Below are 26,955 nucleotides of genomic sequence, written 5' to 3'. Positions count from 1 at the left end.
AACCTAACCCATTCTGTGATTGTATGATTCTATCTCATTGTGCTCTTTCTGCCTTGCAAGCTCTTGGCTTTAGCTCAAAATAAGATGTACTTTCCCTCTGACAATCAGTTGAATTTTCCAGCTACCAAGTCACAAAATGAGCTCATTGCAGACCTCAGATTTCTGGCCATGAATCCAGAGTAGTTCAGCTGCTTTCACAGAACTTCTCTCTTACATGCCTGCAGATACATCTGATAGAAAAATTCATCCTATCACCCCATGCCAAGGGATCTGTCCATCTCCCCATCCCTGGTTCTGTAGGGGCTAATCTTGGCAAGCAAAGTTTTATCTCTTTCAGTGCAAACTTAGGAAATGATGACTCTCACTCTTTTTCTGGTAGTTATCTTTCTCTCTGACTTTCCCTCAGGCATATAAGTACTGTCTCTAGGGAGACTTCAGCAGCAGAGATTAGGAATGGGGAAAGAATTGCATGATATGGGTCATTAAATGCAATAAAGAAGAGGATAAACTGGAGCTGTCTCACAATAGGAACCAAAAAATAGTGGATTTTCATGATATTTGTTTGCCTTTTGGTAAATGTCTGCTTCTGTCTCTAAAAGGAAAGCTAAAAATGGCTGTTGTGCAGCAATGTGCAGCATCTGAGATCACAGAATCACAGAGTGCATTGGGTTGGGACCCTCAAAGGGCATCTTGTGCATCTTCCTGCAGTGTGCAGGGACATCTTCAACTAGATTGGGTTGCTCAGTGCTCCACTGAGTTTAACCTTGAATGTGTTTAGGGACAGAGGCTCAACCACATTGGTGGGAAACCTGTTCCAGTATTTTACCACTCTGCCTGAGAAGAACTTCCTCCTGATGTCCAACCTCAATCTACCCTGCTCCAGTGTCAAACCATTGCCCTTCATCCTGTCACAGTGTCTTCTACACACTCCCTCAATATCCTTCCTGTAGGTCCCCTTCAGATACTGAAATTCTGCTGTAAGTCTCCCTGAAGCCTTCTCTTCTCCAGACTGAACAACCCAAATTCTTTCAGTCTGTCCTTGTAGGAGAGGTGCTCCAACCCTCTGATCATCTTTGTGGCCCTTCTCTGGACCCGCTTCAGCAGATCCATGTTCTTCTTGTGTTGTGGACCATAGGGCTGGACATAGCACTCCAAATGAAGTCTCACTAAAGCAGAGCAGAGTGGCTGAACTGTGCCTGGGGAGTTAAAAATGAAGTTGGCTGATTTGCAGATGAACTTGAGAAACAGTTGAGGCAGGAGCTGGCTCATGGCAGCCTGCTTTACAGAGCCAGATGCAGAGCAGCCGTGTGCTGTGTGTGTGCTCTCCGGCCAGCATGGCCCCCAGCAGCCTTGGCAGCAAACACTCATTGCTGCACATGCAGCCCCTAGAATGGCAGTGTTTAGGGGGTCCTGCTGGACAGTAAGGTCTTTAAAGAGCTTTCTGTTTATAACCAGTCTGTAGCGAAGAGTCTTCGTGGAAGACATTTGCTTATGCTCTCCATTCCAGTGTGTCCTTGAGGAGCTGGCAGCTGTCACTAGTGGTGTCCCTCAGGGATCAGTGCTGGGCCCTATCCTCTTTAACATCTTCATAGATGATCTGGATGAGGGCATGGAGTCAGTCATCAGCAAGTTTGCAGATGACACCAAGCTGGGGGCAGATGTGGCTAGGTTGGAGGGCAGAAGGGCTCTGCAGTGGGACCTTGACCACCTGGACAGATGGGCAGAGTCCAATGGGATGGCATTCAATAGTTCCAAGTGCAGGGTGCTGCACTTTGGCCACAACAACCCCAAGCAGCACTACAGGCTGGGGACAGAGTGGCTGAGAGCAGCCAGGCAGAGAGGGACCTGGGGGTGCTGGTAGAGAGTAGCTGAAGATGAGCCAGCAGTGTGCCCAGGTGGCCAGGAGAGCCAATGGCATCCTGGCCTGCATCAGGAGCAGTGTGGCCAGTAGGACAAGGGAGGTTATTCTGCTCCTGTGCCCAGCACTGGTCAGGCCACACCTTGAGTGCTGTGTCCAGTTCTGGGCTCCTCAATTCAAGAGAGATGTTGAGGTGCTGGAAGGTGTCCAGAGAAGGGCAACAAAGCTGGTGAGGGGCCTGGAGCACAGCCCTGTGAGGAGAGGCTGAGGGAGCTGGGGCTGTGCAGCCTGCAGAAGAGGAGGCTCAGGGCTGACTTCATTGCTGTCTACAGCTACCTGAAGGGAGGCTGTAGTCAGGTGGGGTTGGTCTCTTCTCCCAGGCAAGCAGCAGCAGAACAAGGGGACACAGTCTCAAGTTGTGCCAGGGGAGATTTAGGCTGGATGTTAGGAGGAAGTTGTTGGCAGAGAGAGTGATTGGCATTGGAATGGGCTGCCCAGGGAGGTGGTGGAGGCACCATCCCTGGAGGTGTTGAAGCAAAGCCTGAATGAGGCACTTAGTGCCATGGTCTGTTTGACTGGACAGGGCTGGCTGCTAGGTTGGGCTGGATGATCTTGGAGGTCACTTCCAACCTGATTTATTCTATGATTATTTCACTTGAAAGAGACCTCTAAGATCATCAAATCCAGCTGTGAACCTAAGACCACCACAGCCATTAAACCTTCTCCCCAAGGGCCATGTCCACACATTTTGTGAACACCTCCAGGGATGGTGACTCCACCACCTCCCTGGGCAGCCCATTCCAATGTCTGACCACTCTCAGTAAGGAGATGTTAGCTGCTACAGGAGCATTTGTATTTGGCCAGCGAGTGGCACTCCAGACCCAGCAATCCAAGAGGGGAAGGGTCTGTTTCTGCCATCAGTCGGTAGGGATCTAAACCACAACTATTTGCAAGCATGTAGACACCATTGAATCAAACTGAGTCGCTGAAGGCTAAATTGCTATCTTCAGAAATGTATTTATAATATCCAACTTGACATTTTATTATCCCAGTGTAATGTAAATACTGAAATTGATTAGCTGTCAGCAGCCACAAAAGAAATAGCAGGAGGAATCATACAAAATAAATGGTTGCCAAAGGGGAATTAAAGCCTCAAAGTATCCACTGAAAACATGATTTTTGTTGGGTCACTGGAATATTTATTTCCCAGAATCATAGAATCAAGAGGTTGGAGGAGACCTCCAAGCTCATCCAGTCCAACCTAGCACCCAGCCCTATCCAGTCAACCAGACCATGGCACTAAGTGCCTCATCCAGGCTTTGCTTCAACACCTCCAGGGATGGTGACTCCACCACCTCCCTGGGCAGCCCATTCCAGACTCTCATCCCTCTCATGCTCAACAACTTCCTCCTCACGTCCAGCCTGAATCTCCCCATCTCCAGCTTTGCTCCATTCCCCCCAGTCCTGGCACTCCCTGACAGCCTAAAAAGTCCCTCCCCAGCTTTTTAGTAGGCCCCTTCAGATCCTGGAAGGCCACAAGAAGGTCACCTGGGAGCCTCCTGCACAGCTCTTCCAGTCTATCCTCACAGCAGAGCTGCTCCAGCCCTCTGAGCATTCTCATGGCCCTTCTCTGGACACACTCCAGCATCTCCACATCCCTCTTTTAATGGAGGCTCCAGAACTGGATGCAGTATTCCAGGTGGAGTCTGACCAGAGAGGAGTAGAGGAGGAGAATCACCTCCCTGGCCCTGCTGCCCACACTTCTCCTGATGCAGCCCAGGCTCTGCTTGGCTTTCTGGGCTGCAAGTGCACACTGCTGGCTCATGTTGAGCTTCTCCTCCACCAGCACCCCCAAGTCCCTCTCCTCAGGGCTGCTCTCCAGCCACTCACTGCCCAGCCTGGATTTGTGCTTGGCATTGCCTCGACCCAGCTGCAGGACCTTGCACTTGGTCTTGTTGAACCTCCTGAGGTTGGCTTGTGCCCACCTCTGCAGCCTGTCCAGGTCCCTCTGGGTGGCATCCCTGCCCTCCATCCTGTCTGCTGCACCACACAGCTTGGTGTCATCAGCAAACTTGCTGAGAGTGCACTCAGTGCCTCTGTCCATGTCAGCAACAAAGATGTTGAACAAGACTGGATGTGACCTATTGTGGTCTGGGCAGTGCTGTGTTTTGTTTCATCCACCTTTATTGCTGCTTCCAATACTAATGTTTGACCCTTTGAGATTGCCTTGTGCTTCTAGGGCCAAAACCTTCTGTAGCTTGCCCAAGGCTTCTTTAAATGAAGCAAAATTAGAGTGAAAGGTCACATTTGATGATCTTTTCTGCCAACACCCTTTGTGGCTCTGCATCCATCTCTCTCAATTAAGATAGCATGGGCCAGGCAAACCCCTGGTGTGAATTGAATTCGAGTCACCCTAGCTTTGAATGTGCTGCTGTGTGCTGGGATTCAGGCAGTGCAATATTTAAGCTATTATTCAGTGTCATAACAAATCATCCATCGTGCTCTGTGAATCTAGGATTGTTTATAACCAGTTTTATTACCCTGAACAGTTTCTAGCTCATAGTAGAATTGCTACTCAAACTCTGTGACAACAGTCTGATTCCCTTTTGGAAGATTAATGGGTATCTGCAGCCCACTGGTTTGCATATGTAGCTGTGAAGGCAGCTGTCAGGTGTGGCAATATTGCTGAATAAATGCACTTGGTAGAGCTGCAGTCCCTAAGGAAGGTAGGTGAGCTCTGCAGCAAAGTGAGAGCTGCCATTCCCTCTGGGGTGTGTCTGGCACAAAGTTGTTGAGGGTAATGAGGAGAGGCTGAGGGAACTAGGGATGTGCAGCCTGCAGAAGAGGAGGCTCAGGGGGTCCTCTGAGCTGTCTACTCTCATGGCTGTCTACAACTACCTGAAGGGAGGATGTAGCCAGGTGGGGTTGGTCTCTTCTGCCAGGCAACCAGCAACAGAACAAGGGGACACAGTCTCAAGTTGTGCCAGGGGAGGTCTAGGCTGGATGTTAGGAGGAAGTTGTTGGCAGAGAGAGTGATTGGCATTGGAATGGGCTGCCCAGGGAGGTGGTGGAGTCACTGTCCCTGGAGGTGTTGAAGCAAAGCCTGGATGAGGCACTTAGTGCCATGGTCTGGTTGACTGGACAGGGTTGGGTGATAGGTTGGATTGGATGATCATAGAATCATAGAACAGTTTAGGTTGGAAGAGACCTCAAGGATCATCCAGTTTCAACCCCCTGCCATAGTCAGGGACATCTCCCACTAGAACAGGTTGCTCAAGGACTCTTGGAAGTCTCTTCCAACCTGGTTGATTCTATGATTCTATGACTGTGGTTGAAAAAGAGGGAAGAGTTGGTCCTACGCACTGCAGGTTGTTTCACAGACCACCTGTGCAGTAGTCACACATCCCTGGCTGGGAGAAGAGGCTGCAGCTTCACTGGCATGTGTGGGTACAGATGTGCCTTGGGCACATGTAGGTTATGAAGTGCTGGGCTGGTACAGCACCATGCTGGACCTGGGGGGTTTGTTGTTCTATTGTTTGGTTTTAAATCAAACCGAATGTCTGATTCCTTGGCACTGGTCTGAAGAGATGCTCAGACCTCAGGAGCACCTCTGAAGGAGCACTGCTGCTCCAGCCTGTGTCCTGGTGACTGAGGAGGGGCTCTGCCAGCCAGCTGTTGCAGGGGGGTGGGACAGCTATGTCTCAACTCCATCTTTGCTGCTTGAGTGAGCAACCTGCTCACCATCCAGGAGACAAGGTGCACATGAGGCCAGTCTTGTCTAGTTTGGGTGGAGATGGCTGTGATGGTTTGGGAGTTACCCGCCCCCCTGCACAATGAAATCACCCAGACTAGCCTCAGCTGGCTGGGAGTTAAGGAATGAAGCTGTACTTACAGCTTAGCACAATTTACAAGCAGACATACACAAATATTTACAGTTATATACAAGTTAAAAGTAATACAGAAACACAGACCCCTGCCAGAAGATCAGAGTCTCCAGGAGGCTCCCAACCCAAACCTCCTACCCCCTCCCTCTTTCCTTCCCTTCACAAATAACCAGATCAACCCAAGTTGTGTAGGCTGGATGTTAGGAGGAAGATCTTCCCAGAGAGAGTGATTGGCATTGGAATGGGCTGCCCAGGGAGGTGGTGGAGGCACCATCCCTGGAGGTGTTGAAGCAAAGCCCCTGGATGAGGCACTTAGTGCCATGGTCTAGTTGACTGGACAGGGCTGGGTGCTAGGTTGGACTGGATGAGCTTGGAGATCTCTTCCAACCTGGTTGAGATTCTATGATTCTAAGTATATCTCAACGTGGTAAATCTGGAGAGATCTGGGGTGAGATATCAAAAAGACAACAAGGAGGGTAGAGGAAAAAGAGTTAGGTCAGATTAAAGAGTCAAGGCAGAGGCAACCACCAGACTGCCAGGAAGAAGGAGCAGAAGTGAGATCTGAGCAGTGAGAAGTGTCTTACCTGTTTTGGCTGGTTGCATCTCTCAGCAGGAGGATGAGTGATACAGAGTGTTGTTGGCTGTTTTCCTTTCTTCTCACAGCTAAGCATTTAATTTCTCTCAGTAAAATATTCCAGTTAGCCTCCAACCAGCACAATGGCAGCAGTGTTAGCTGCTGGAGAGGGTGTAGGTGATCAGGGTTGGGCTCCTCACTGCCATTTCTGCCCGGGGTAGTGCTTCCATCATCCTCCCCGGACAAGCCTGCTCCTGGTGGTTAGAAATATTTTGTAGTGTGTGACTGGGAGCTGGGAAGGACACACTTGTCTTGGAGCTGTCCCAGTGCTTTGGTGATGATAAGCACTTTATCTGGTCTCTTGGGACTTCCTGATGGTGGTTGCTGTGTGTACAATGGCCTCTTCTCTTCCTTCTCCTCCTTGGTCAGCCTAGGCAGATCACCTATGCCTTGCACAGGGGTTCTCTAATCTAACTTGTCCAAGCAAGTGTGTCATCTCCACGTGACCGTGAGCTTTTCTCCTTACTTCTGATCATGCTGGGAGATTTGTAAGCCAGCAGAATGGATTTTGATCCCTTTCTGCTTTGGTTTTGATGTAACACAGCTGTTACAACAGTGCTTCAGCTCCACCAGGGACCAGCAGAGTGTTTATCTTGGCTTCTGGTTCTTACTCAACATACGGCACCACAATTTCACACTCATCTGTCCTGGGAGGTGCTGTGGTAGTCCCCAGTTTCCCTGTGTGATATTCCTCTAGTGCCACGCTGTGCATAAACCTGGTGTGTGGGGCATCTAGTTGTATCTGCTAAGCATAGATTTCTGCACTGAAGACTCACTTTGTGAAGCCTTTTCTAGTTGTTTTTGCTTTGGGGGGTTGTGGGTGTTTGCAGTGGTTTAAAGCATACCCAACATTGGTTAGCCTGGAGAAGAGGAGGCTCAGGGGTGACCTTATTGCTGTCTACAACTACCTGAGGGGAGGTTGTGGCCAGGAGGAGGTTGCTCTCTTCTCTCAGGTGGCCAGCACCAGAACGAGAGGACACAGCCTCAGGCTGTGCCAGGGGAGATTTAGGCTGGAGGTGAGGAGAAAGTTCTTCACTGAGAGAGTCATTGGACACTGGAATGGGCTGCCCGGGGAGGTGGTGGAGTCGCCGTCCCTGGGGCACTTCAAGGCAAGGTTGGACGTGGCACTTGGTGCCATGGTCTAGCCTTGAGCTCTGTGGTAAAGGGTTGGACTTGATGATCTGTGAGGTCTCTTCCAACCTAGGTGATACTGTGATACTGTGATAACCTGCCTGCTGCCCCAGCACAGAAGGGAGGGAAAAGGAACACACCAAAGCCTGGGGTTGAGATAAAGAAATAAGAGTTGCCCCAAGAAATGAGAGAACATAAATGCACAATTACCTCAGCTAATAATCTGGTAATCCAGTGCAGGATTAGCTTAGTTTAGCCTGATTGCAGAGGAAGCACAGCTAAGTGGAGGAGAACCCCAGCAGGTGCTCCACTCCCACTCACCTTGCCACCATCCCTGTGGAGAAAAACCCAACACCCACAAAAGCCTGGAGCCCAAAAGCAGCAACCAGGACAGGAAGCCTCTCATGTTGCAACCTCAACTTCAAGCCCCATAATACTTTGCTCCAGCCAACACTTTCATTTTGCAGCTGGCATGAGGCAGGATGGTCTGAACAACAGCAGCAAATATTCAACTTAACTCAGGAGAACTTTGTTTGTTAGTTTGGGCTTCTTAATTTATCTCTTATCAGGTCTCTGTGAGCTTTCCAGTTTAGCATTGCAGTCCAAGTCCACTAATGGGAGTGGCTACAGACTGTGCAGCTGAAGCAGGTGAGAAGGAGCAGACATCAGAAAAGGCTTCATTACAAGTCACAGAGGTCCATGTACAAGAGGCTGTGCTGGCTGCCACGTTTCTGCTCTCTGTGCTCTGGGGCTGGAACCCTGTTTGCTTTTTCCACCTCACAAATGCTGGTGACTGAGTGCAGAGAGGATCAAAGCCCAAATCCCTTCCTCTTAGGCAATGCCTAGAAGTAACTTTAGGGTAGTGTGAGCAGCTTCAGACAGATGTCCATGTGACAACTTGGTATTCAAGCCATCAGCCAGAGCCAGCGCTTCACAACTGCTTCAAGCTGTTTTACTGCCTGTCTTATCTTGGTTGTGATAGATGGAGCAAAACCCTATCATAGGACTCAGAGGTTTTGGAGGAGCAATCCGACGCTGTTGCTGAGGAGAGACTGTTTGTTTCCCTTTTGCAGTGTTTGCTAGCAGGAATTACCTCATGTGTGTTGCCAGGCTCCTCAGCTCCCTCCTTGCTTTTCTCCCTGGTTGGATCTCCTGACCAGCTTTTGCTTTTTCCCCTGTATTGTTCAAGCTTGTGACAAATCACATTTTGCTCTGCTTTGCATCACGGCATTGTGAGGGGAGCAGGGCACAGCACTCCTGTGCTCTGCTGCCAGGACACCCATTGAATTCCTATGGGCTGACACCAAGCCCTGCAGAGTCTAAGGCCACCTCTGCTCCGTGACCTTGGTGAGTTTCTGCTGCCTGCTGCTTTGCTGCCAGAGCTGGACACCTCTCTGTCTTTTTTCATTGTTAAAGAACTATAAATACATTCATTTCTTACTAGCTTAAAGCTAATCATTTGTTGGAAGAGTGATAGCAGGAATTGACTGGGTCCTCAAAACAGGAGATGTTTGTGGTTTGTAGAATCACAGAATCAGTCAGGGTTGGAATGGACCACAAAGATCAGCCAGTTCCAACCCCCCTGCCATGCCCAGGGACACCCTACCCTAAAGCAGGCTGCACACAGCCTCAGCCAGCCTGGCCTTAAACACCTCCAGGGATGGGGCCTCAACCATCTCCCTGGGCAACCCATTCCAGGCTCTCACCACTCTCTTGCTAAACAACTTCTTCCTCACCTCCAGGCTGAATCTCCCCACCTCCAGCTTTGCTCCATTCCCCCCAGTCCTGTCACTCCCTGAGAGCCTGAAAAGTCCCTCCCCAGCTTTTTTTGTAGGCCCCCTTCAGATCCTGGAAAGCCACAAGAAGGTCACCTGGGAGCCTCCTCTTCTGCAGACTGCACAGCCCCAACTCTTTCAGTCTGTCCTCACAGCAGAGCTGCTGCAGCCCTCTGAGCATCCTCATAGTCCTTCTCTGAACATTCTCCAGCATCTCCACATCCCTCTTGTAATGGGGGCTCCAGAACTGGATGCAGTACTCCAGGTGGGGTCTGACCAGAGCAGAGGAGGAGAATCACCTCCCTGGCCCTGCTGGCCACACTTCTCCTGATGCAGCCCAGGCTCTGGTTGGCTTTCTGGGCTGCAGGTGCACACTGCTGGCTCATGTTGATCTTCTTGTTCACCAGCACCCCCAGGTCCCTCTCCTCAGGGCTGCTCTCCAGCCACTCACTGCCCAGACTGGATTTGTGCTTGGCATTGCCTCGACACAGGTGCAGGACCTTGCCCTTGGTCTTGTTGAACCTCCTGAGGTTGGCTTGTGCCCACCTCTCCAGCCTGTCCAGGTCCCTCTGGGTGGATCCCTTCCCTCCAGCCTGTCTGCTGCACCACACAGCTTGGTGTCATCAGCAAACTTGCTGAGGCTGCACTCAGTGCCTCTATCCATGGCACCATGTTTCTGGCAGTGCCATGCATTCAGTAATGTCCTTCAGGTGTGATCAGAGCTTTGTACATCTGACTATCATCTGCTGGGTAGTGCATATGAAGCAGAAAAAAAATGGAATTCACAGAACCACAGACCTGCTTCAGTTGAAAAAGACCTCTAAGATCATTGAAACCAACCTTCAGCCATCTGTTTCCACCTTGGTGGCCACTAAACCATGTCCCAAAGTGCCATGCCCACAGGTTTCTTGGAGCTGCAGGAGTCTGCATTCTCCAACAGGCTACAAAGGCAATCAAGCAGGGTGACTTTGCATGTACCAAAGTCAAGGTCCTTAAGTGTTGTGAAAGCTGCTGTGTGTGGCTTCAGCCATCTGCGTGGAAGGGTTTGTGTTAGTATTATGTTGATTCTGAGATGGTGCTCCTGCCATCTGGCAAGGCCCAGAGCTTTATCTCCTTTTCCACACTGGCAGGACACCCTTGGATACAAATTTGTTTTCTGTTCTTTCACAGCCTGTGTATTTACTTCATTTTCATTTCAAATAGAAGTAAGTCCCTGAAGGTGACAGCTTAGTTGCTGGAATTGGAGACAAACCCAAGCAAGATGAAACCTGTTCTTGCCATTGCACCCTTGATTTAATTAGTTTGAATGCAAGAGCTTGGTGATACCAGACATTGTGCTGTGCAAGACCTTCAAGTGTTAGTCAGGAAGTGTGATGGACGTTGTCTCCTTTGCCTAAGGCCATTTTCCTTCTAAAAATCAACTCCAGAGCAGTTTGTGCTCTGTATGAAAGAGATGGTTGGTTTCCCTATTGCTTCCAGGCAGTTCATAAAGCCATAGAATGGTAGGAGTCGTTAGTGACCTCTGGAGGTCATTGAGTCCACTGCCAAAGAGTCACTTAGGGCAGGTCACACAGGAACACATCCTGAAAGTCTGCAGAGAAGAAGACTCCACAACTCCAGGGCTCTGTCACCCTTACAGTAGGAAGATTTTCCTGATGTTGAACTTCCTGTGTTTGTCTGGGCAGGGGGGTGTGGAGTCTTCTGCTTGGATACTGGGGAGCATTTCTTTACTGAAGGAATGGCCAGGCATTGGAACTAGCTGCCTAGGGAGGTGGTGGAGTCACCATCCCTGGAGGTGTTCCAGCAAAGACTGGATGAGGCACTTAGTGCCATGGTCTGGTTGGTTGGCTAGGGCTGGGTGTAAGGTTGGACTGGATGATCTTGGAGGTCTCTTCCAACCTAGTTGATTCTATGATTCTATGTGGTGCTTTGGGACATGGTTTAGTGGTAGTGGTGGGATTTTGAGCTCAAGGTGAGCAGTCAGATGTGATGATCTCAAAGGACTCTTCCAACCTCGACAGCTGTACCATTCTGTGATTCTGTTCATCACCTCCTCTTCTCAGCCCTGGGTCTGAGGCATACAGGGACATATAGGCAGCTGCTGTTTATGTTTTAGTGACAGCTTGCCAAGTGCTTCTTTGAGAAGAAAGGTGTTGCTCATTGGGATTGTTCCATATGTCTGTCACAGCCTGTTAGAACAGCATAGCATCACTTCATGCATGCAGGCAGGAAGGAGGCTCTGTGCACTGATGAACAATCTGGCATCAAACTGGGATCAAAAAGGCTGTTGCAGGTATTACAATGTGCTGCATTAATGCTGTTTCTCAGTGTTAGCAAGTTCATCTCCAGCAGGGTTGTGCTCCCACTAGTGCATGTTGTCTGATCCCACTAGTGCATGTTGAGGGAGCTGGGATTGTTTAGCCTGCAGAAGAGGAGGCTCAGGGGTGACCTTATTGCTGTCTACAACTACCTGAGGGGTGGTTGTGGCCAGGAGGAGGTTGCTCTCTTCTCTCAGGTGGCCAGCACCAGAACGAGAGGACACAGCCTCAGGCTGTGCCAGGGGAGATTTAGGCTGGAGGTGAGGAGAAAGTTCTTCACTGAGAGAGTCATTGGACACTGGAATGGGCTGCCCGGGGAGGTGGTGGAGTCGCCGTCCCTGGAGCTGTTCAAGGCAGGATTGGACATGGCACTTGGTGCCATGGTCTGGCCTTGAGCTCTGTGGTAAAGGGTTGGACTTGATGAGGTCTCTTCCAACCTTGGTGATACTGTGATACTGTGATCCTGGAGGGATTGCCCTGCCGTGGCTGCTGGTTGCCCAGGGAAGTTGTGCACACCTTGCCCTTGGATGTATTTAAGACCAAGCTTTGAGCAGCCCAGTCTAGTGGGAGGTGTCCCTGCCCACAGCAGGGGGGTTGGAACTAGCTGATCTTTAAGGTCCCCCGAACTCCAGTCGTTCCTATGATTTCTATCACCTCTCTTGGTGCTTTTGTGAGGAGGGAGCTGCATTTGGTTTGTCTCCATGCTCACCCTGCTGATGACAAAACATGGAGACACTGTTAATGTGTATTGCCTGCTGTAGAGCTTGGTTTTGTCACCTGGGGGCTTACCTCTCAAATTCAGCTTTTTCTCCTTACAAAAGCTAAACCAGATCATAGAATCTTAGAATTGTTTTGATTGGAAAAGACCTCCAAGATCATTGAGTCCAACCTTCAACAGGAGGCCACCATGGCTATCAAACCATGTCCTGAAGTGCAGAGGATACCCCACAGAGTAAGACACACAGGCAGAGGTGTTTGTTGGGGTTTTTTTTTCTGCTGGGTTGGTTTTTTTGGATGAGTTTCTTTTGAAAGCAGGATGTATTCTCCTCAGTGAGATCCCCCTCCCTCCAGGAGTAGCTAGACTGGCCTGTTCAGGCTTGATCTTTGTGTATAGGGAGGTTGGACTAGATGGACTTTTGAAGTCCCTTCCAGCCCCTAACATTCTGTGAACCTTGATGGTGTGTGTGGATTTGCACTGGTCTTGACCCAACAAGAGGCACATTAGTTTATTGTGGAGAGGAAGGCAGTGGAAGGCTAAAGATAGGGGACAAACAACATAGTGTGTGCTTTTACTGTAAGTGTCTACCTTTTCAGCATAGAGCAAACCTAAAGGAAGTTCTCTGCTACCCAGAAGTCTGTTTTCTCTCTCTCTTGCCCTGTTGTATCAAGCTCATGCATAATGAATGCTAAAAAGCATGCTGTATTCAACCAAAGCAACAACAGCTTTGGGAGGAAACCAGACTGTTAGGAGAGACTTAGCAAGGGCTCCAGTCCTGTGCGTGAAGTAAAGCTCAGCCTCCTACCAGGCTCCCCAGGAGCAGCAGCATTTCCATTTTGCCTGCTCCAGCCTGGCTGGGGAAGGCTGCAGGATGCTAAGAGGAGTAATGTCCTGCTTTGTTAGCGCACACGCCCACCTCTGCTGCCAAACTCTGCTGTGTCTCCAGAAACTGAAAGAGCACTCAGCTGGCCTTGAAATGCTCCACACGTGTTGCTGTCTGTGCTCTTTGGAAAACGGCCCGTCGGTGTCTGACAGCAGAGGGAGAGAGCACACAGCCTGTGCTTGTGTTTGGGTGTCCCCAGTTTAAGGGGGACCTGGGATCCCTCAAACTACCACTCTGGGATTGCCCCAACTCAGGTGCAGGACTTTGTTGAACCTCATGAGGTTGGCTTGGGCTCACCTCTCCAGGCTATCCAAGTCCCTTCCCTCCAGCATGGCAGCCAGACCACAGAGCTTGGTGCCAGCTGCAGATTTGCTGGAAGGGCACACAGTGCAAGTGCCCATATTGCTGGCAAAGGTTTGAACTAGCACTGGTCCCAGTACCAGCTCCTGAGAGATGCCACTTGTCACCAGTCTGCATTTAGCCATGGAGCCGCTGGCAGCAGCTCTGAAAGCACAACCACCCAGACAATTCCTTATCACAGTATCATCAGGGTTGGAAGAGACCTCACAGATCATCAAGTCCAACCCTTTACCACAGAGCTCAAGGCCAGACCATGGCACCAAGTGCCACGTCCAATCCTGCCTTGAACAGCCCCAGGGACGGCGACTCCACCACCTCCCCGGGCAGCCCATTCCAGTGTCCAATGACTCTCTCAGGGAAGAACTTTCTCCTCACCTCCAGCCTAAATTTCCCCTGGCACAGCCTGAGGCTGTGTCCTCTCGTTCTGGTGCTGGCCACCTGAGAGAAGAGAGCAACCTCCTCCTGGCCACAACCACCCCTCAGGTAGTTGTAGACTTATCCAGCAAGTGGTCCACCCCTCAGCTCCATGTTTTGCCAATCCCATGGTCAGGATGTCACATGGGACAGTGAAGATGCTAAAAGTTGTGAGAGCTGGAAAAATCTCTGAGAGTTTTGCTGAGTCCTGGAACTCCTTTCACTTAGTGATACATGAAGGAGATGAACAACCAAGCACCTTAGTAGGAGGCTTTGCAGCTGTGGGTTTAGGTACCCACAGAGGAGGGGTGATGAGCCTGAGTTCCACTGGTTTCTCCAGGGAATGCAGTTCAGTCAGTGGTGTGTGGAGGCCAGCAGGGCTAAGTGCTGCCCTTCCTGAGAGTCTCTCACAGCTGTGGTTTGTTTAATTTTGTTTTTTTTTGGTTGTCTTTTTTTGGAATGTTGTTGGCTTTAGTGAAGGATTATGCAGAATTAATAATCTGTATTAGTTTTGATACCCAGGGGATGATTGTTAATAACTGAGAAAACTGTTCCTTAATGTTAAAACTCACCAGAAAACTTACTCACAGGTTCAGAAATGCACAGGTTGGAAATTTATACAGGCAGGCTGCAGGCAAAATTAGAGCACTTATTTCTTAAAGGGGTAAATGCAAATATTATACTGGAAGAGGTTTTTAAGTACTCACAAAGTACGAATCAGCACCCAAAGCACGTGGAACTGTCTTGTTGCCTGCTGAGACTTGATTCTTCCCAGGCTTCTAGGGAGAGGAGGAGGCAGACAGTCTCTGACCTTGTCTCCTGGCTCCTCTGGATGATCTGTGTATCTCCAGGACTTCCAGGCTTAGCAGGAAGACTTTCAGGGGCAGGCAGGATGTCTTGCCATGTGCAGTCTCAGCATGGTGTCAGGCTGGCTATCGCCGATCGCCTGCAAGCATTTGGAGCCTGTTCCTGGTGAGCTCTCCAGGCAAATTCAGGATGCAAAATGAGGCAGCAGCAGCCTTGTGCTACCTCCTTGTCCCTTCTATCAATATCCAGCCCATGACTAGTGGGACACTGGACTCAGATTGGCCAATCAGAATGGCACTTTGCCAGGCCTCACCATATTAGGTGAAGCCAGGGCTTTCCCCCTCCTCTTCCATGGTTGCCTCTGCCAGCACAGGAGGAGCAGGGGAACAGGGGAACATGGCTGGGCAAGCCAACATGGATAAGCCCATGTTTGCTCTATCAGGCCTACCACCACACTTTACAGCAGTCATGGGTAGGAAGAGCTGAAATGGGTTAGTTGTCATTGTTTTCCTTTGGTTCTTCCTGCAGTGTAGGCCTGACACTTCCTTTGAAATACAAACTCAATTTGTAGTCATCTTCACAGTATCACAGTATCACACAGTATCATCAGGGTTGGAAGAGACCTCACAGATCATCAAGTCCAACCCTTTACCACAGAGCTCAAGGCTAGACCATGTGCCATGGTCTAATTGATTGAACAGGGCTGGGTGCTAGGTTGGACTGGATGATGTTGGAGGTCTCTTCCTGGTTCTGTGAACATTGCTCCCTTCCCTTCTGCTCTTAGTTTCAGCTGTTGTCAAGTTACACCAGAAAGCAAGCACGGTGGAGATGTGCGTTCTCCAGAACCGAACGCCTTAGTGACACAGGCTAAGGAACTAAAGGAGAACTAGAAGGCTCTCCTGGGGGTGCTCAGAGAAGGGAGCCTTGGGCCACAGAAGGTCCTGACAAGCGTGTGCTCTGTGGCTCCCTGGGAGCACTGCCGTGCCCCGAGCCTTGCAGCGCATGCAGGCTGCACGTGCCTCAGCGGAGCGCTGGCCCAAGTGGCAGAGCCATTCCGGTGCTCAGCCTCTGCATGCTCCCTTAAGTACAGCTGCAGAAGTTTTTGTAGGACTGGTGCCAAAGTGAGCTTTCTGTGGGTTGGAAAGGAAGGGGAACAAAGCAAGCTGCCTGCTGCCCTCTCTGCTAGGAGGCAGCAGCCACGAGGAGCACCGAGCCAATAACCTCTCTGAAACACGGGGAGGTGTTGAATCAGATCTCCATGCTCGGTCGCAACCTTGTGTAAAGACTGAACGTGCAGGAAAAACACTTGTGTGTGACCTGAACAGAAATGTTAGGGTAGATGTATCAGGGAGAGCAAGGCTCTACAAGCAGGCCACTTGCTCAAAGTGAAAGCTTTGAGGTGGCAGAGCAGAAATTTTGGAAGGGCTGTGCGAGGGAAACTTGAAGTAACCACAGCGAGTGCCTGCTGGGTGGGTTTGGTTGTCTTCTCATTCCCACATCTCTCCTCACCCTAGGAAGGCTTCTGAAGGACAATGGCAAATGAACTGCCTTAGCCAAGAATTAACTTCATCCCAGTGGTAACTGGGCACAGAGAAAGGAAGTTATGTGAGGCAGTGAAAGGAGACACAGGAGGAAAGTCATCTAAGGAGCAATATAAAGGACATATTGGAGAAGCAAAGTAATCATCAACTCGTTAGAGTAGTGTCAGGGGCAGCCCTGCCAAGGATGCGATCGGTGTAGTTCTTCTTTCAGTTGTCTCACACTACAACACTTTAGAGTTGCTGTTAGAATGAAATTAATGTCTTGAGTTTTAAACAGTGCAGTGTAAATCTTCCAGCAGCTCCAGGACCAAGCATCTCACAGTATCACAGTATCACCTAGGTTGGAAGAGACCTCACAGACCATCAAGTCCAACCCTTTACCACAGAGCTCAAGGCCAGACCATGGCACCAAGTGCCACGTCCAATCCTGCCTTGAACAGCCCCAGGGACGGCGACTCCACCACCTCCCCGGGCAGCCCATTCCAGTGCCCAATGACTCTCTCAGTGAAGAACTTTCTCCTCACCTCCAGCCTAAATCTCCCCTGGCGCAGCCTGAGGCTGTGTCCTCTGGTTCTGGTGCTGGCCACCTGAGAGAAGAGAGCAACCTCCTCCTGGCCACAACCACCCCTCAGGTAGTTGTAGACAGCAATGAGGTCTCCCCTGAGCCTCCTCTTCTCCAGGCTAACCAATCCCAGCTCCCTCAGCCTCTCCTCGTAGGGCTGTGCTCGAGGCCTCTCCCCAGCCTCGTTGTCCTCCTCTGCCTGCAGTTTACCAGTTCCACTTGATTTTGTCTCAGACTCATCCCTGCAAGCCAAACCACAAAAAGAGCTTCTTGCCCGGTGGAAAATGAAGTGCAGGAGGCTGCCCTTGTGCTGCTAACAGGAGGCTGCAGGGAGCAGAGTTGGCTGTGGCTGAGGTTCTCTTTGGGCTCAGCTACCCATCTTGCCAGTTAGGCAGAGACTCCTGGTCCCTGGGTGTGAGTTAGATGATCCTGTGTACATCTAACCGAGGACAGTAGTTCTGTGCCTTGGGCAGTTTATAAAGAGCCCTATTGAGCAGCAACCTGCTGTAATGAGAGATAAGGAGAGCTCTGCTCCTGTGGGCACTCTGCAGAGGTTTCTGGCCTCTGCTCTCCTGCACAAGCACCATCAGCTTCAGGCCTAGCAGAGCTCTGCTCTGGAAGGACTAGGGTTTTATGTGGCCAGGAAGAGGAACTCTGGGGTGTCTGTGTGCTCTGGAATGTCTCACTCCAAGCTGGAACACTACCTCAGAGATCTGCTCTATGCTTTGCATCCACTGTCTGCAGTCCCTGGAGTCTGTCCTGCTCAGTGTCTGAGGAATGAGAGGCCCTCTATGGATGAGCCCTGGCCTCCATCAGAAGAGTTCCATGCCTGAGATGCTGCCCCTGGCAGATGTGGGTGTGGACATTGGGGCACCCACCCTGGGCCATGGTAGCACATCTACTCCGCCTGCTAAAGGGCTGCTAAAGGGCTCTCCCAGGCTACCTCAGAAGCAGCAGTGACACTGGTACTATGTCTTTCTTTCTGCTGGGGATGAGTGTTTTCCAAGAAGCAGCATTTGCACAGTGGCCCAGCTCTTTCTCTTCTCTTCTCTCACCCACTACAGCTACCTGCACGCAAAAAAAGCTGGAAGAGAAAGGGTGAGTTAACAGAGCTCTTATGTTCATCAGAGAGGTGTAGTTGGAGGATTGGCTTAAATCCAAAGTGACTGTCCTGCTCTGTCACTTTACACCACACTTCCATGGCGAACCCTTCCTAGGGTGGAGCTAAGGCAGGGTCTGCTGCAGGGTCACAGCTCAGGGACACATGGGAAAATGAAGGCACCTGTGAGCAGCTGCTGTGAGTGTGGCTGTGGGGACAGCTGGATGGGTGGACAGAGGGAAGGAGGAGCTGCTGCTCAGCAGTTATTTCTCCCAAGGAGTGCTGAAGGTGTAGAGTGCTGAATGCATTTCAGACTGGGCTTGGTTATTGCTTTTGTTTTCCAGAGGGAATTTTAGCATTGTTTGAAGACTTAGGTTCTGCTTTGTTCCCACTGAGGAAATCAGATCCTGGCTGTGGTCTTAACTGCTGAAGAGGTGCTGAAGCCTCCAGCTCTTTCTGGAGCTGCTCTTTGATTCTTTGCCCAGCTCAGGCAGTTCTCTCTCTGAATTTGGTCTCCTCAACAGAACAGCTCTTCAGGTATTGCTGTAAGCCACGTTACTGCCTTCACTGGCTACCTCTGTGTGCTGAGCTTCCCACACAGACCCTTGTCTCTGTGCCCTGACGGCTCGGGCTGGAGAGCAGGCGGTGTGGGTGAGGAAAGAGTGACAAGCAGAGGCAAACTGCAGCCTTTTTCCCCAGCCGAGTTCGTTTGTTGGGTCTCACTTGCGCAAACAGCGCTTGAATGCAGTTCACAGTACTTGCTCAGTGACCCAGTGGAATGTCTGGGATATTTCTGGTTTTCCTCCAGAGCCAAAAAGCAGATTCTGGCTCTAAATCCCAAAGCTGCCAGCCTGAGGCAGTCTGCACTGGAGGTTGAAGAGAGACGAGCTGCTCTGGCTGGCAGGGAGCTTCCTCCGTCCCAGAAGCTGGGGCTGGTAATCGTTGCAGCTGAGTCTGTAGCTCTGTGTGCTCTCTGGTAATCGTTGCAGCTGAGTCTGTAGCTCTGTGTGCTCTGACACGAAGAGTGTTCCAAGCCTGGCAGAGCTGCGGGCAGCCTGCTGCAGCTACCCAGCACTGGAAGCACTGCTCTCACGACCGTGAAGCTCCTTACCAGCCACCCTCTTTCCTGGCAAGCTCTCCAGATGCTGCACTGAGGGACCAGCAGACATCCTGCCAGCTGCCCAGGGCTCCTCTCAGAGAACGTTGCCACAGCTTTGTGACCAGGGACAGGAGGCTGCCGTGCTGTGTGAAGGGGAGGTGTCCCAGGCAGCAGTGGCCAGAGGGAAACACGCCCTTTTAATCTTAGTTTTTCTGATATTTACTTACTTCTTTGCTTGTTTTTGTCTCTGAACTGAAAAGGATACTGTTTGGGATACACCACCATCACATCTCATCCAATCTTCTGATGCCTTCTGGAGGCGCTGGAGGATATGGCTTTGTACCCAGAGAGCTTTGGACTTCGCCGAGCCCAGTGCCTGGTGGCATGCCCAGCTGCTGGAGCACAGGAAAGCCCAAGCAGAGGGTCTCTGAGCAGCAGCTTCTTGCAGTATTTTGCAGAGCTGGTAACGATGTGAAGCTGGAGCTTGCTTTGCTCTGGCCTGAACAGCGTGTGCATAGGGGCTGGAGGGGGCTGGGGCTTTCTGGTGCTGCATGTGCACTGGGGTAGGTGACTGAGAGAACATCTGCACAGTTATCTCTGTGCCAGTGGCAACTCATGACAAGACATGCAGTGTTCTCTCAGACCTGCTTTGGGCTGCTGCTTTCTTCAAGCCTTAAATATTTTGGCAGGTTTACTGAGTCCTTAGCCTGCTGCTTCTTGTCTGACAGTTTACTTGCTGACTGGAGGGTCAAGACATCCGCAGCCTGACACAGACCTTCCAGTCGTGTTTTCATTAGCTCTTGCCCTAAAGCTGCCACAGAAGCAATCCCCCTAATTTCAGGAATAAGATGAATTACTACCTCAGATTGCCTCAGCTTCAAGAGAGGAATGTGTTACTGTCTCAGATCACGCATCACCAGTGGCTGCAGACCAGACTGGAGACTAAAAGAATGTTTCTTTTCAAACCCAGAGGGACAAAAGAGACAGTCATCTGTTACCAAGATCTGCATCAGGCTCAAGATCCTCTTGAGCATTCTCTGGTGACTGCAGATCTGCTGAGTGGACACCTGCTGGCTCAAAGGCAGTGCTCTGTTTGGTTTAAATGTTAAAGCTTTTGTTGGTCACTGGGTTGACAGAAACCTCCATTACCTGGTGTGGGAGAAATGCTGGTACTAAAGACATAATGAAGTAGTTAATCTTCCATCTGGTCCTGCTGTCAAGGTGTTGCACAGTGAGAGAGCCTACAGTCTTCTGTGCATATGTGTTCCTGTGCCAGACTCCTGTGCCAAGAGAGCATCTGCCCCTTGTAATGTAATAATTGTGCATCTTTACTGCTTGGATCTGCTCTCTTGGAAGAGAGAGGGACCAGGGATAGGGACCAGAGGGAGAAAAAGGCAGCAAGCTGCCTGGCTTTAGGCACCCAACTGAGGCTCCTGGGTTAGGATTAGTATGGACTTTAGGGTCCATAGGGGAGTACGATTGATGTCAGATCAGCACATGCAGGATCTAAGCTGTTCTTTGTTTCCTGTGAGCTGCAAGAAGACTCTGGACCCCTGGAACTGAAGGGTGGACCGCTCACTGGAAAAGGAACTGCCTGGCCTCATTCACAGAGCTGCAGTCAATGGCTGACTCAGTGTCTAAAAGGAGATGAGTGACAAGTGGCTCCCTCAGGGGTCAGCACTGGGCCTAGTGCTGTTTAACATCTTTGTCAGAGACATGGACAGTGGCAGTGAGTGCACTTTCAGCAGGTGGCTGTGACACCAAGCTGTGTGGGCTGGTTGACACACTGGAGGGAAAGGATCCATTCAGAGTGACTTGGACAAGCTGCAAAGGTGAGCCCAAGCCAACTTCATGAAGTTCAGCAAGGCCAAGTGCTAGATCCTGCACCTGGGTTGGGGCAGTCCCAAGCACAAATACATGTTGTATGTGGAGTGGCTCAAGAGCAGTCTTGAGAAGGGCTTTAGGGTATTGGTTAATGAAAAAAATCAGTATGAGCCAGCAATAGTTGCTGGCAGCCCAGAAGACAGCAGTGTCTGCATCAAAAGTGTAAGCAGCAGGATGAGGGAGGCGATTCTCCCCCTCTGCTCTCAGGACACCCCATCTGGAGTACTGCATCCAGTTCTGGTATGCCCAGCATAAGGAGTGGGAGCTGGGGTGGGTGGGCACAAAGATGATCAGAGGGCTGGAACACCTCCCCTGAGGGACAGGCTGAGAGAGCTGGGGCTATTCAGCCTGGAGAAGGCTCCAGGGAGACCTTAGAGCAGCCTTCCAGTACCTGAAGTGGAAAGGGACTTTTTACAGGCACTTGTACTGACAGGACAAAGGGGGATGGGTTGAAGCTTGAAGAGGGCAGATTTAGACTGGACATTAGGAAGACAGTAAGGGTGGTGAGAAACGGAACAGGCTGCCCAGGGAAGTCATAGATGCCTCCTTCCTGCAGATCAGATGAGGCCTTGAGCAACCTGGTCTAGTGTAAAGTGGCCCTGCCAATGCCAGGGGACTTGGAACTCGCTGACCTTTAAAGTCCTTTCCAACCCAAATCATTCTATGAATCTATGAATCACTATGAGGTCAATGAGAAAGAAAGGAATTGAGTATGGGAAGTGAAAGATCCCTTACTGCTCTGACAAGTCATGCTGTGCTAGCAGTGAAAATGTCTCTGGCAGCTGCTGCATGGGGCTGGGCAATGCTATGGTCTTGAGCCCAGTCGTTAAAGTCTATTTTCACCTCCTGCCCACTGACTGAAGGGGTGAAAAGAGCCATGTCAAAACTCTCCAGTGTTGCATGTGTCCAGGACAGTACATAAAAGCTGACAGCCATTAATCCTCATGTCCTTTGACAAGAGACATCTCAACACATCAGGTGGCTGCAGCTGGGCTATGAAGGGACAAAAACCACAGCAAGGGTCAGATGCTGACACTGGTGTTGGCAAGGCTCTAGAATGAAATAAGCATCTTGGCTTTTGCTGTAAAGGCCCAAATATTTGCAACCCACAAGTGGATTTTATGTCATGTTGAGTGACAGTGGCTTGCCAGGGAGCAAAGGCTCAGAAGGGAAATGAAAGTTTGCCATGGAAAGGCTGGGAAGAATCCTTCCAGAGCAGTGTGACTTTGGAGCTGTGTTGAAATACTCCCTGGTATGTTGCAGACATCTTCCACTTTGGCCTTGTGTGAGTGCTTTGTGTCTGCTGAGTCGGCACTGGGAGCTCTGAGCTTTCCTTCTAAGTTATTCTACAGCACATAAAGGAGCTCAGCTTTCATCACTAAGAAAGCAAAGCAGCCCTGTGCCCTGTTAACTGCTCTAGAGGTTGTGTTGGCCACTGTTAAAAAGAACAGCAAGCTCTAACATCTAAGATTTAACATATTCCCAGTGCAAAGCATGAGTATTTATAGCCAAAGGATGATACTGACTTGCCATGTGCAACAGCATTGCTATGGAATAGCTTTTCTGGCAGGTGTAATTAAGCCACATGGACTTCCAATAATGCTCCCTAAGCTTTCTCCTTAATTGTGGCTTCATTTAGATCTTGGAGTTTAACAAAACTTTCCTTGTGGAAAATCCTGTTTACATGGAGTACAAATCCTGTGTTCCTTGTGGGCATGAGCTTTTTTTTTCTTTAAGGGTGTTTAAATGTGGAAATTCTGGTGGAGGTTTTTTCCCTTTGCATTTCTTAATATAGTGTTAAATGCAGACTTTTGGAAAAGCTAGTCTGAAAAGTGAGTTTCTTCTTCAACTGCTTGGAGGAAAGCCCACAGGAGGTTGTAAAACATGAAGGAGGAGGCACAAGATTCTGTCTCAAGCAGTTGCTGCTGCAAGAGATTGTGCTAGTTTGAAGCTAGATGGAGAAGACTTAGAGGGGATCTGATAAATGTTTGTAAGTATCTGAGGAGGGGGGGACAGGCTCTGCTTACTGCTTCCTGGGATAAGACAAGGAGCAATGGGTGTAAGTTGCAGCACAAGAGGTTCTGCCTCAACACAAGGGGGAACTTCTTTACTGTAAGGGTCACAGAGCACTGGCACAGGCTCCCCAGAGAGGTTGTGGGGTCTCCTTCTATGGATACTTTCAAGGCCTGCCTGGATGTGTTCCTCTGTGATCTGTGTTAGATAGGACTGTCCTGCTCTGGCAGGGGGGTTGGACTCAGTGATCTCCTTGTGTCCCTTCCAACCCCTAACATCCTGTGAGCCTGTAATATTTTGGGGAGAAGAATCAGATGATAGATAGGCTGTGCAAAGGAAGCAGTGGTGATGTCTGCTGCACTTGTAGGCTTGCTGATATGTGTGAGAACAAGAACACAAACATAGATAAGGCAGCTGTTTGCTCTGTGTCTTTGGGGCTGCACCTTTTCTCTCTAGCCTGCCGTCTGTGTGACTAATCCTTCTGCTTCCTAACCCCCCTGGCCAACCCTCCAAACTCACCTGAAGGGTAAGGCAAAGCCTGGAGTGAGGTAGAGGGGTGGGAGAAGGCAGAAGGGTGGCTGGGAGCCCCTCCTGGGGACTCAGGTTTCTGGGAGGGCTGCTGTGTTTCTGTATTACTTTTTAACTTGTCTATTTCTGTCTCTAGCTGTATTTAGGCTTGAGGTGAGGAGAAAGTTCTTCACTGAGAGAGTCATTGGACACTGGAATGGGCTGCCCAGGGAGGTGGTGGAGTCGCCGTCCCTGGGGCTGTTCAAGGCAAGGTTGGACGTGGCACTTGGTGCCATGGTCTGGCCTTGAGCTCTGTGGTAAAGGGTTGGACTTGATGATCTGTGAGGTCTCTTCCAACCCTGATGATACTGTGATACTGTGATATTGTCAATATATCATGCTAAGCTGTGGATATAAAGCTTTGTTCAATTTCCCAGAGCCACTGAGCCTAGGCTGGGTGATTTTCCAGAGTGAGGGGTGGGGAACACCCAAACCATCACAGAGACAAATAAGAAACCATTTATGCCTCTGTATCTTTGTTCTTAACTGCACCCTTGCGATAGCAGCAGCAAGCAGAATAACCTGCCTGATTGTGTTGATGTGGTGCTGACCTGTCTTGTCTAGGGAAAATCCCTGTTCCCAGGTAAACTGACCTTCTCTTGGTAAGTGGGAGAAAGCCTCTTTAGCAGCTGCACACACTTACTGGAATGTTCTTGCACAGGCTTAATGCTGGGTTTTGGTAAAGACCTCTCAGTGAGCCTGATTCCCGGTGAACAGGATACTGTCAGGCCACCAAAACCACTTTGCTTGCCTGTGCAGATATTTGCTCAGAAGAGCTAGACAGAAAAACACCGAGGTGGTGTGATTAAACCAAAGTAGAGCTATTACTACCTATTTTAAAATGCATATTTTCTAAATTGATGTAATAACCATCTCAGCCCTGCTCAGAGAGAGCTTTCAACAGTTTTGAGCTATTCCTCACTTAATACTCAACTAGAAACAGCAGAAGTGGTGGAAAAACAGAGTCATTTGGGGAGAAAAACATCCCAACAGTTTAGAATCATCAGCTGTGATCACACTTTTCTGACCCCCTGCAGCTTTGCATTACCCAGCCATGAACGTCTCAGTCTCCCTCATATCAGTGTTTGAGATGGAATACAAATAAGTCATCTGAGTAAGCCAGGAAGGGGAAAAAAAAGTGGTTATCATCAGGGCTACCTGGGGCTGGCAGTGGGGAGCATGAGCTTAGAGGGGTGGTCTGGGTTTTCAAAGCTGGGCTTTCCAGGGGAGCTGCAGGGAGCAAGATCACTTCAGACTTGGAGAGGCTGAATGGTGAAGTCAGCATCAGGAGAAGCAAGTGTCTGGAAAGGAGCCTGTAAGCTGCTTTACTGACTGTGATGGGGAAATGGCAGCTTTTGCAGGAGCAGGGTGCTTTGTTTTCTGGATAAAGGAGAGTTCCCTGGGATGGCAGACAGCAAGGAGGGCACAGCGAGGCCAGTCTTGGTCTCTTCTCCCAAGTAACTAGCGATAGAACGAGAGGGAATGGGCTTCAGTCGTGCCAGGGGAGGTCTAGGTTGGAGATCAGGGAAAAATTCCTTCCTGCAAGAGTGGTCAGGCTTTGGAAGATGCTGCCCAGGGAGGTGCTGGGGTCACCATCCCTGCAGGTGTTTAGGAAGTGTGTGGATGTGGCACACCAGGGTATAGTTTAGTGGTCATGGTAGCTGGGTTACAGTTGGGCTCAATGATCTTAAAGGCCTTTTCCAACCTTAGTGATTCTGTGAGTCTGAGCCCTGCCTGCTGCCTGTATTTCACCTGTCTTTGCTCTCTGTTGCAGGTTACCTACTTGGGTAAGATTTCCACAACAGGGATGCAGTTTTTGTCAGGCTGCACGGAGAAACCAGTCATCGAGTTGTGGAAGAAGCACACGCTGGCCAGGGAGGGTGTGTACCCAGCCAACGCCCTGCTGGAGATCCGCCCTTTCCAAGTCTGGCTGCACCACCTGGACCTCAAAGGCGAGGCCACAGTGCACATGGATACCTTCCAGGTAGCACGGATAGCCTACTGCACTGCTGACCACAACGTCAGCCCAAACATCTTCGCTTGGGTCTATCGGGAGATCAACGACGACCTGTCCTACCAGATGGACTGCCACGCTGTCGAGTGTGAGAGCAAGCTGGAGGCCAAGAAGCTGGCCCACGCCATGATGGAGGCCTTTAGGAAGACTTTTCACAGCATGAAAAGCGACGGGCGGATCCGCAGGAGCAGCTCGGCCCAGGAGGTGTCGCACGGGTTTGAGTCTGACGACGGCTGAGCGAACTCGGTCGTGGTTCAGCAAGGGCAGGAGCAGCCTGGGGAACGTGAGCTGATAGATGAATAAGCACCAACTGGAAGCGGGGAACCGAAGGACTGCCGAACACTTGTCTGACCAGCGTTTTAAGGCTAAAGAGGACTCCAGCACCTACAGCTAGCCAGCATTACAGCCATTATAGTCCAGTGAAATCAGCTGCTGTTACAAAAGTCAGAAAAAAGCTCCCTCCTCTCCCTCACCCACCCATCACGGGCTCTCTTGTCACTGTAGTTCAGGTAAATACCACCAACGAGAGCCATTCCCCTTTGTCTTAGAAGCTCGGTCAGGTTTCTGAATTGCTCCTCTGGCATTCCTAGCTAGGAGCTGATGCACAAGAGTGAGTAGATCCAGAAAGCCCTAATGGTCCCTGAAGGATCTTTTTCCAGGAAGCATCACAAAAATCCTTTGACCATCCGTAGGCTGGGAGAGCCATTCATAAGCCTTTTAGACTAATGGCCTGGCATTCTGCAGTTAATTTACATGTCACAGGTAGAAAAGCAAAGCAGTTGCTTGTATGTACACATTATATAATATGCTAGCCTTTCTTTTATTCATTGTACCCATTTCCTTAGCACACCTCCTGCCACGGCTGTCACCCAACACCACTAGTTGCCGTTTCAGACTATCTACTGCAGGATACCAAAAAGGGGTAGGCAAAAGTACTCCTCAGGTACGGGCTAGAGGCAGGGGAAGCCAATCTGTGCGTTTCCGACCCTGCAGGAGTGGACCCACAGGTGAGAGTGGAGGGACACTTGGGTCTGTCAGTGTTTGAACTGTGACTTCGCATCCACCTCAGGTCTGCAGTGACAGGAGCACAGTAGCCTCCACTCCCCATCTCCACACTGCCGGTCTGGTGGCCCTGATGGGATGGAGCTGGTGGTGCCTGGTGGCACGGCCAGGGCTGCGCAACTATAAGGATCAAAGGAAACAGGTCCTTAGGAGGCAGGTTTGAGTGTCTGTTCTGGTTGAGAAGCTCACAGCAGGAGTCCTGTATCTTTCCTCGTTGGCAGGTACACAGAGTCATGCCTTCCTTCCTTAAATGCAGATGTTTAATAAAACTCAAGTAAAAGGAAAAACTGGTTTCACGTTATGTTTTTTAAGGCTGAGAGCAGGTCAGTAGT

The 26,955-nt window shown here is 50.2% G+C and overlaps 1 protein-coding gene across 4 annotated transcripts in view; it reads left to right on the top strand.

Moving 5' to 3' along the window:
• Positions 1-26,910, top strand: part of PID1 (phosphotyrosine interaction domain containing 1) — a 97,525-nt gene extending 70,615 nt beyond the window's left edge. For all 4 annotated transcript variants that reach the window (XM_064165092.1, XM_064165091.1, XM_064165093.1 and 1 more), the window contains exon 3: positions 25,322-26,910. In XM_064165092.1, the coding sequence (XP_064021162.1) occupies positions 25,322-25,798 (477 nt within the window). In that variant the 3' untranslated portion in view covers positions 25,799-26,910. The remainder of the gene's footprint in view (positions 1-25,321) is intronic.
• The last annotated feature ends 45 nt before the right edge of the window (positions 26,911-26,955 follow it).

The sequence above is a fragment of the Pogoniulus pusillus genome, chromosome 26 (assembly GCF_015220805.1).
Source record: "Pogoniulus pusillus isolate bPogPus1 chromosome 26, bPogPus1.pri, whole genome shotgun sequence".
In the NCBI taxonomy this organism is placed as follows: Eukaryota; Metazoa; Chordata; class Aves; order Piciformes; family Lybiidae; genus Pogoniulus; species Pogoniulus pusillus.
The sequence above is the reverse complement of the archived record's forward strand: the minus strand, read 5'-3'. Positions and strand labels throughout refer to the sequence as shown.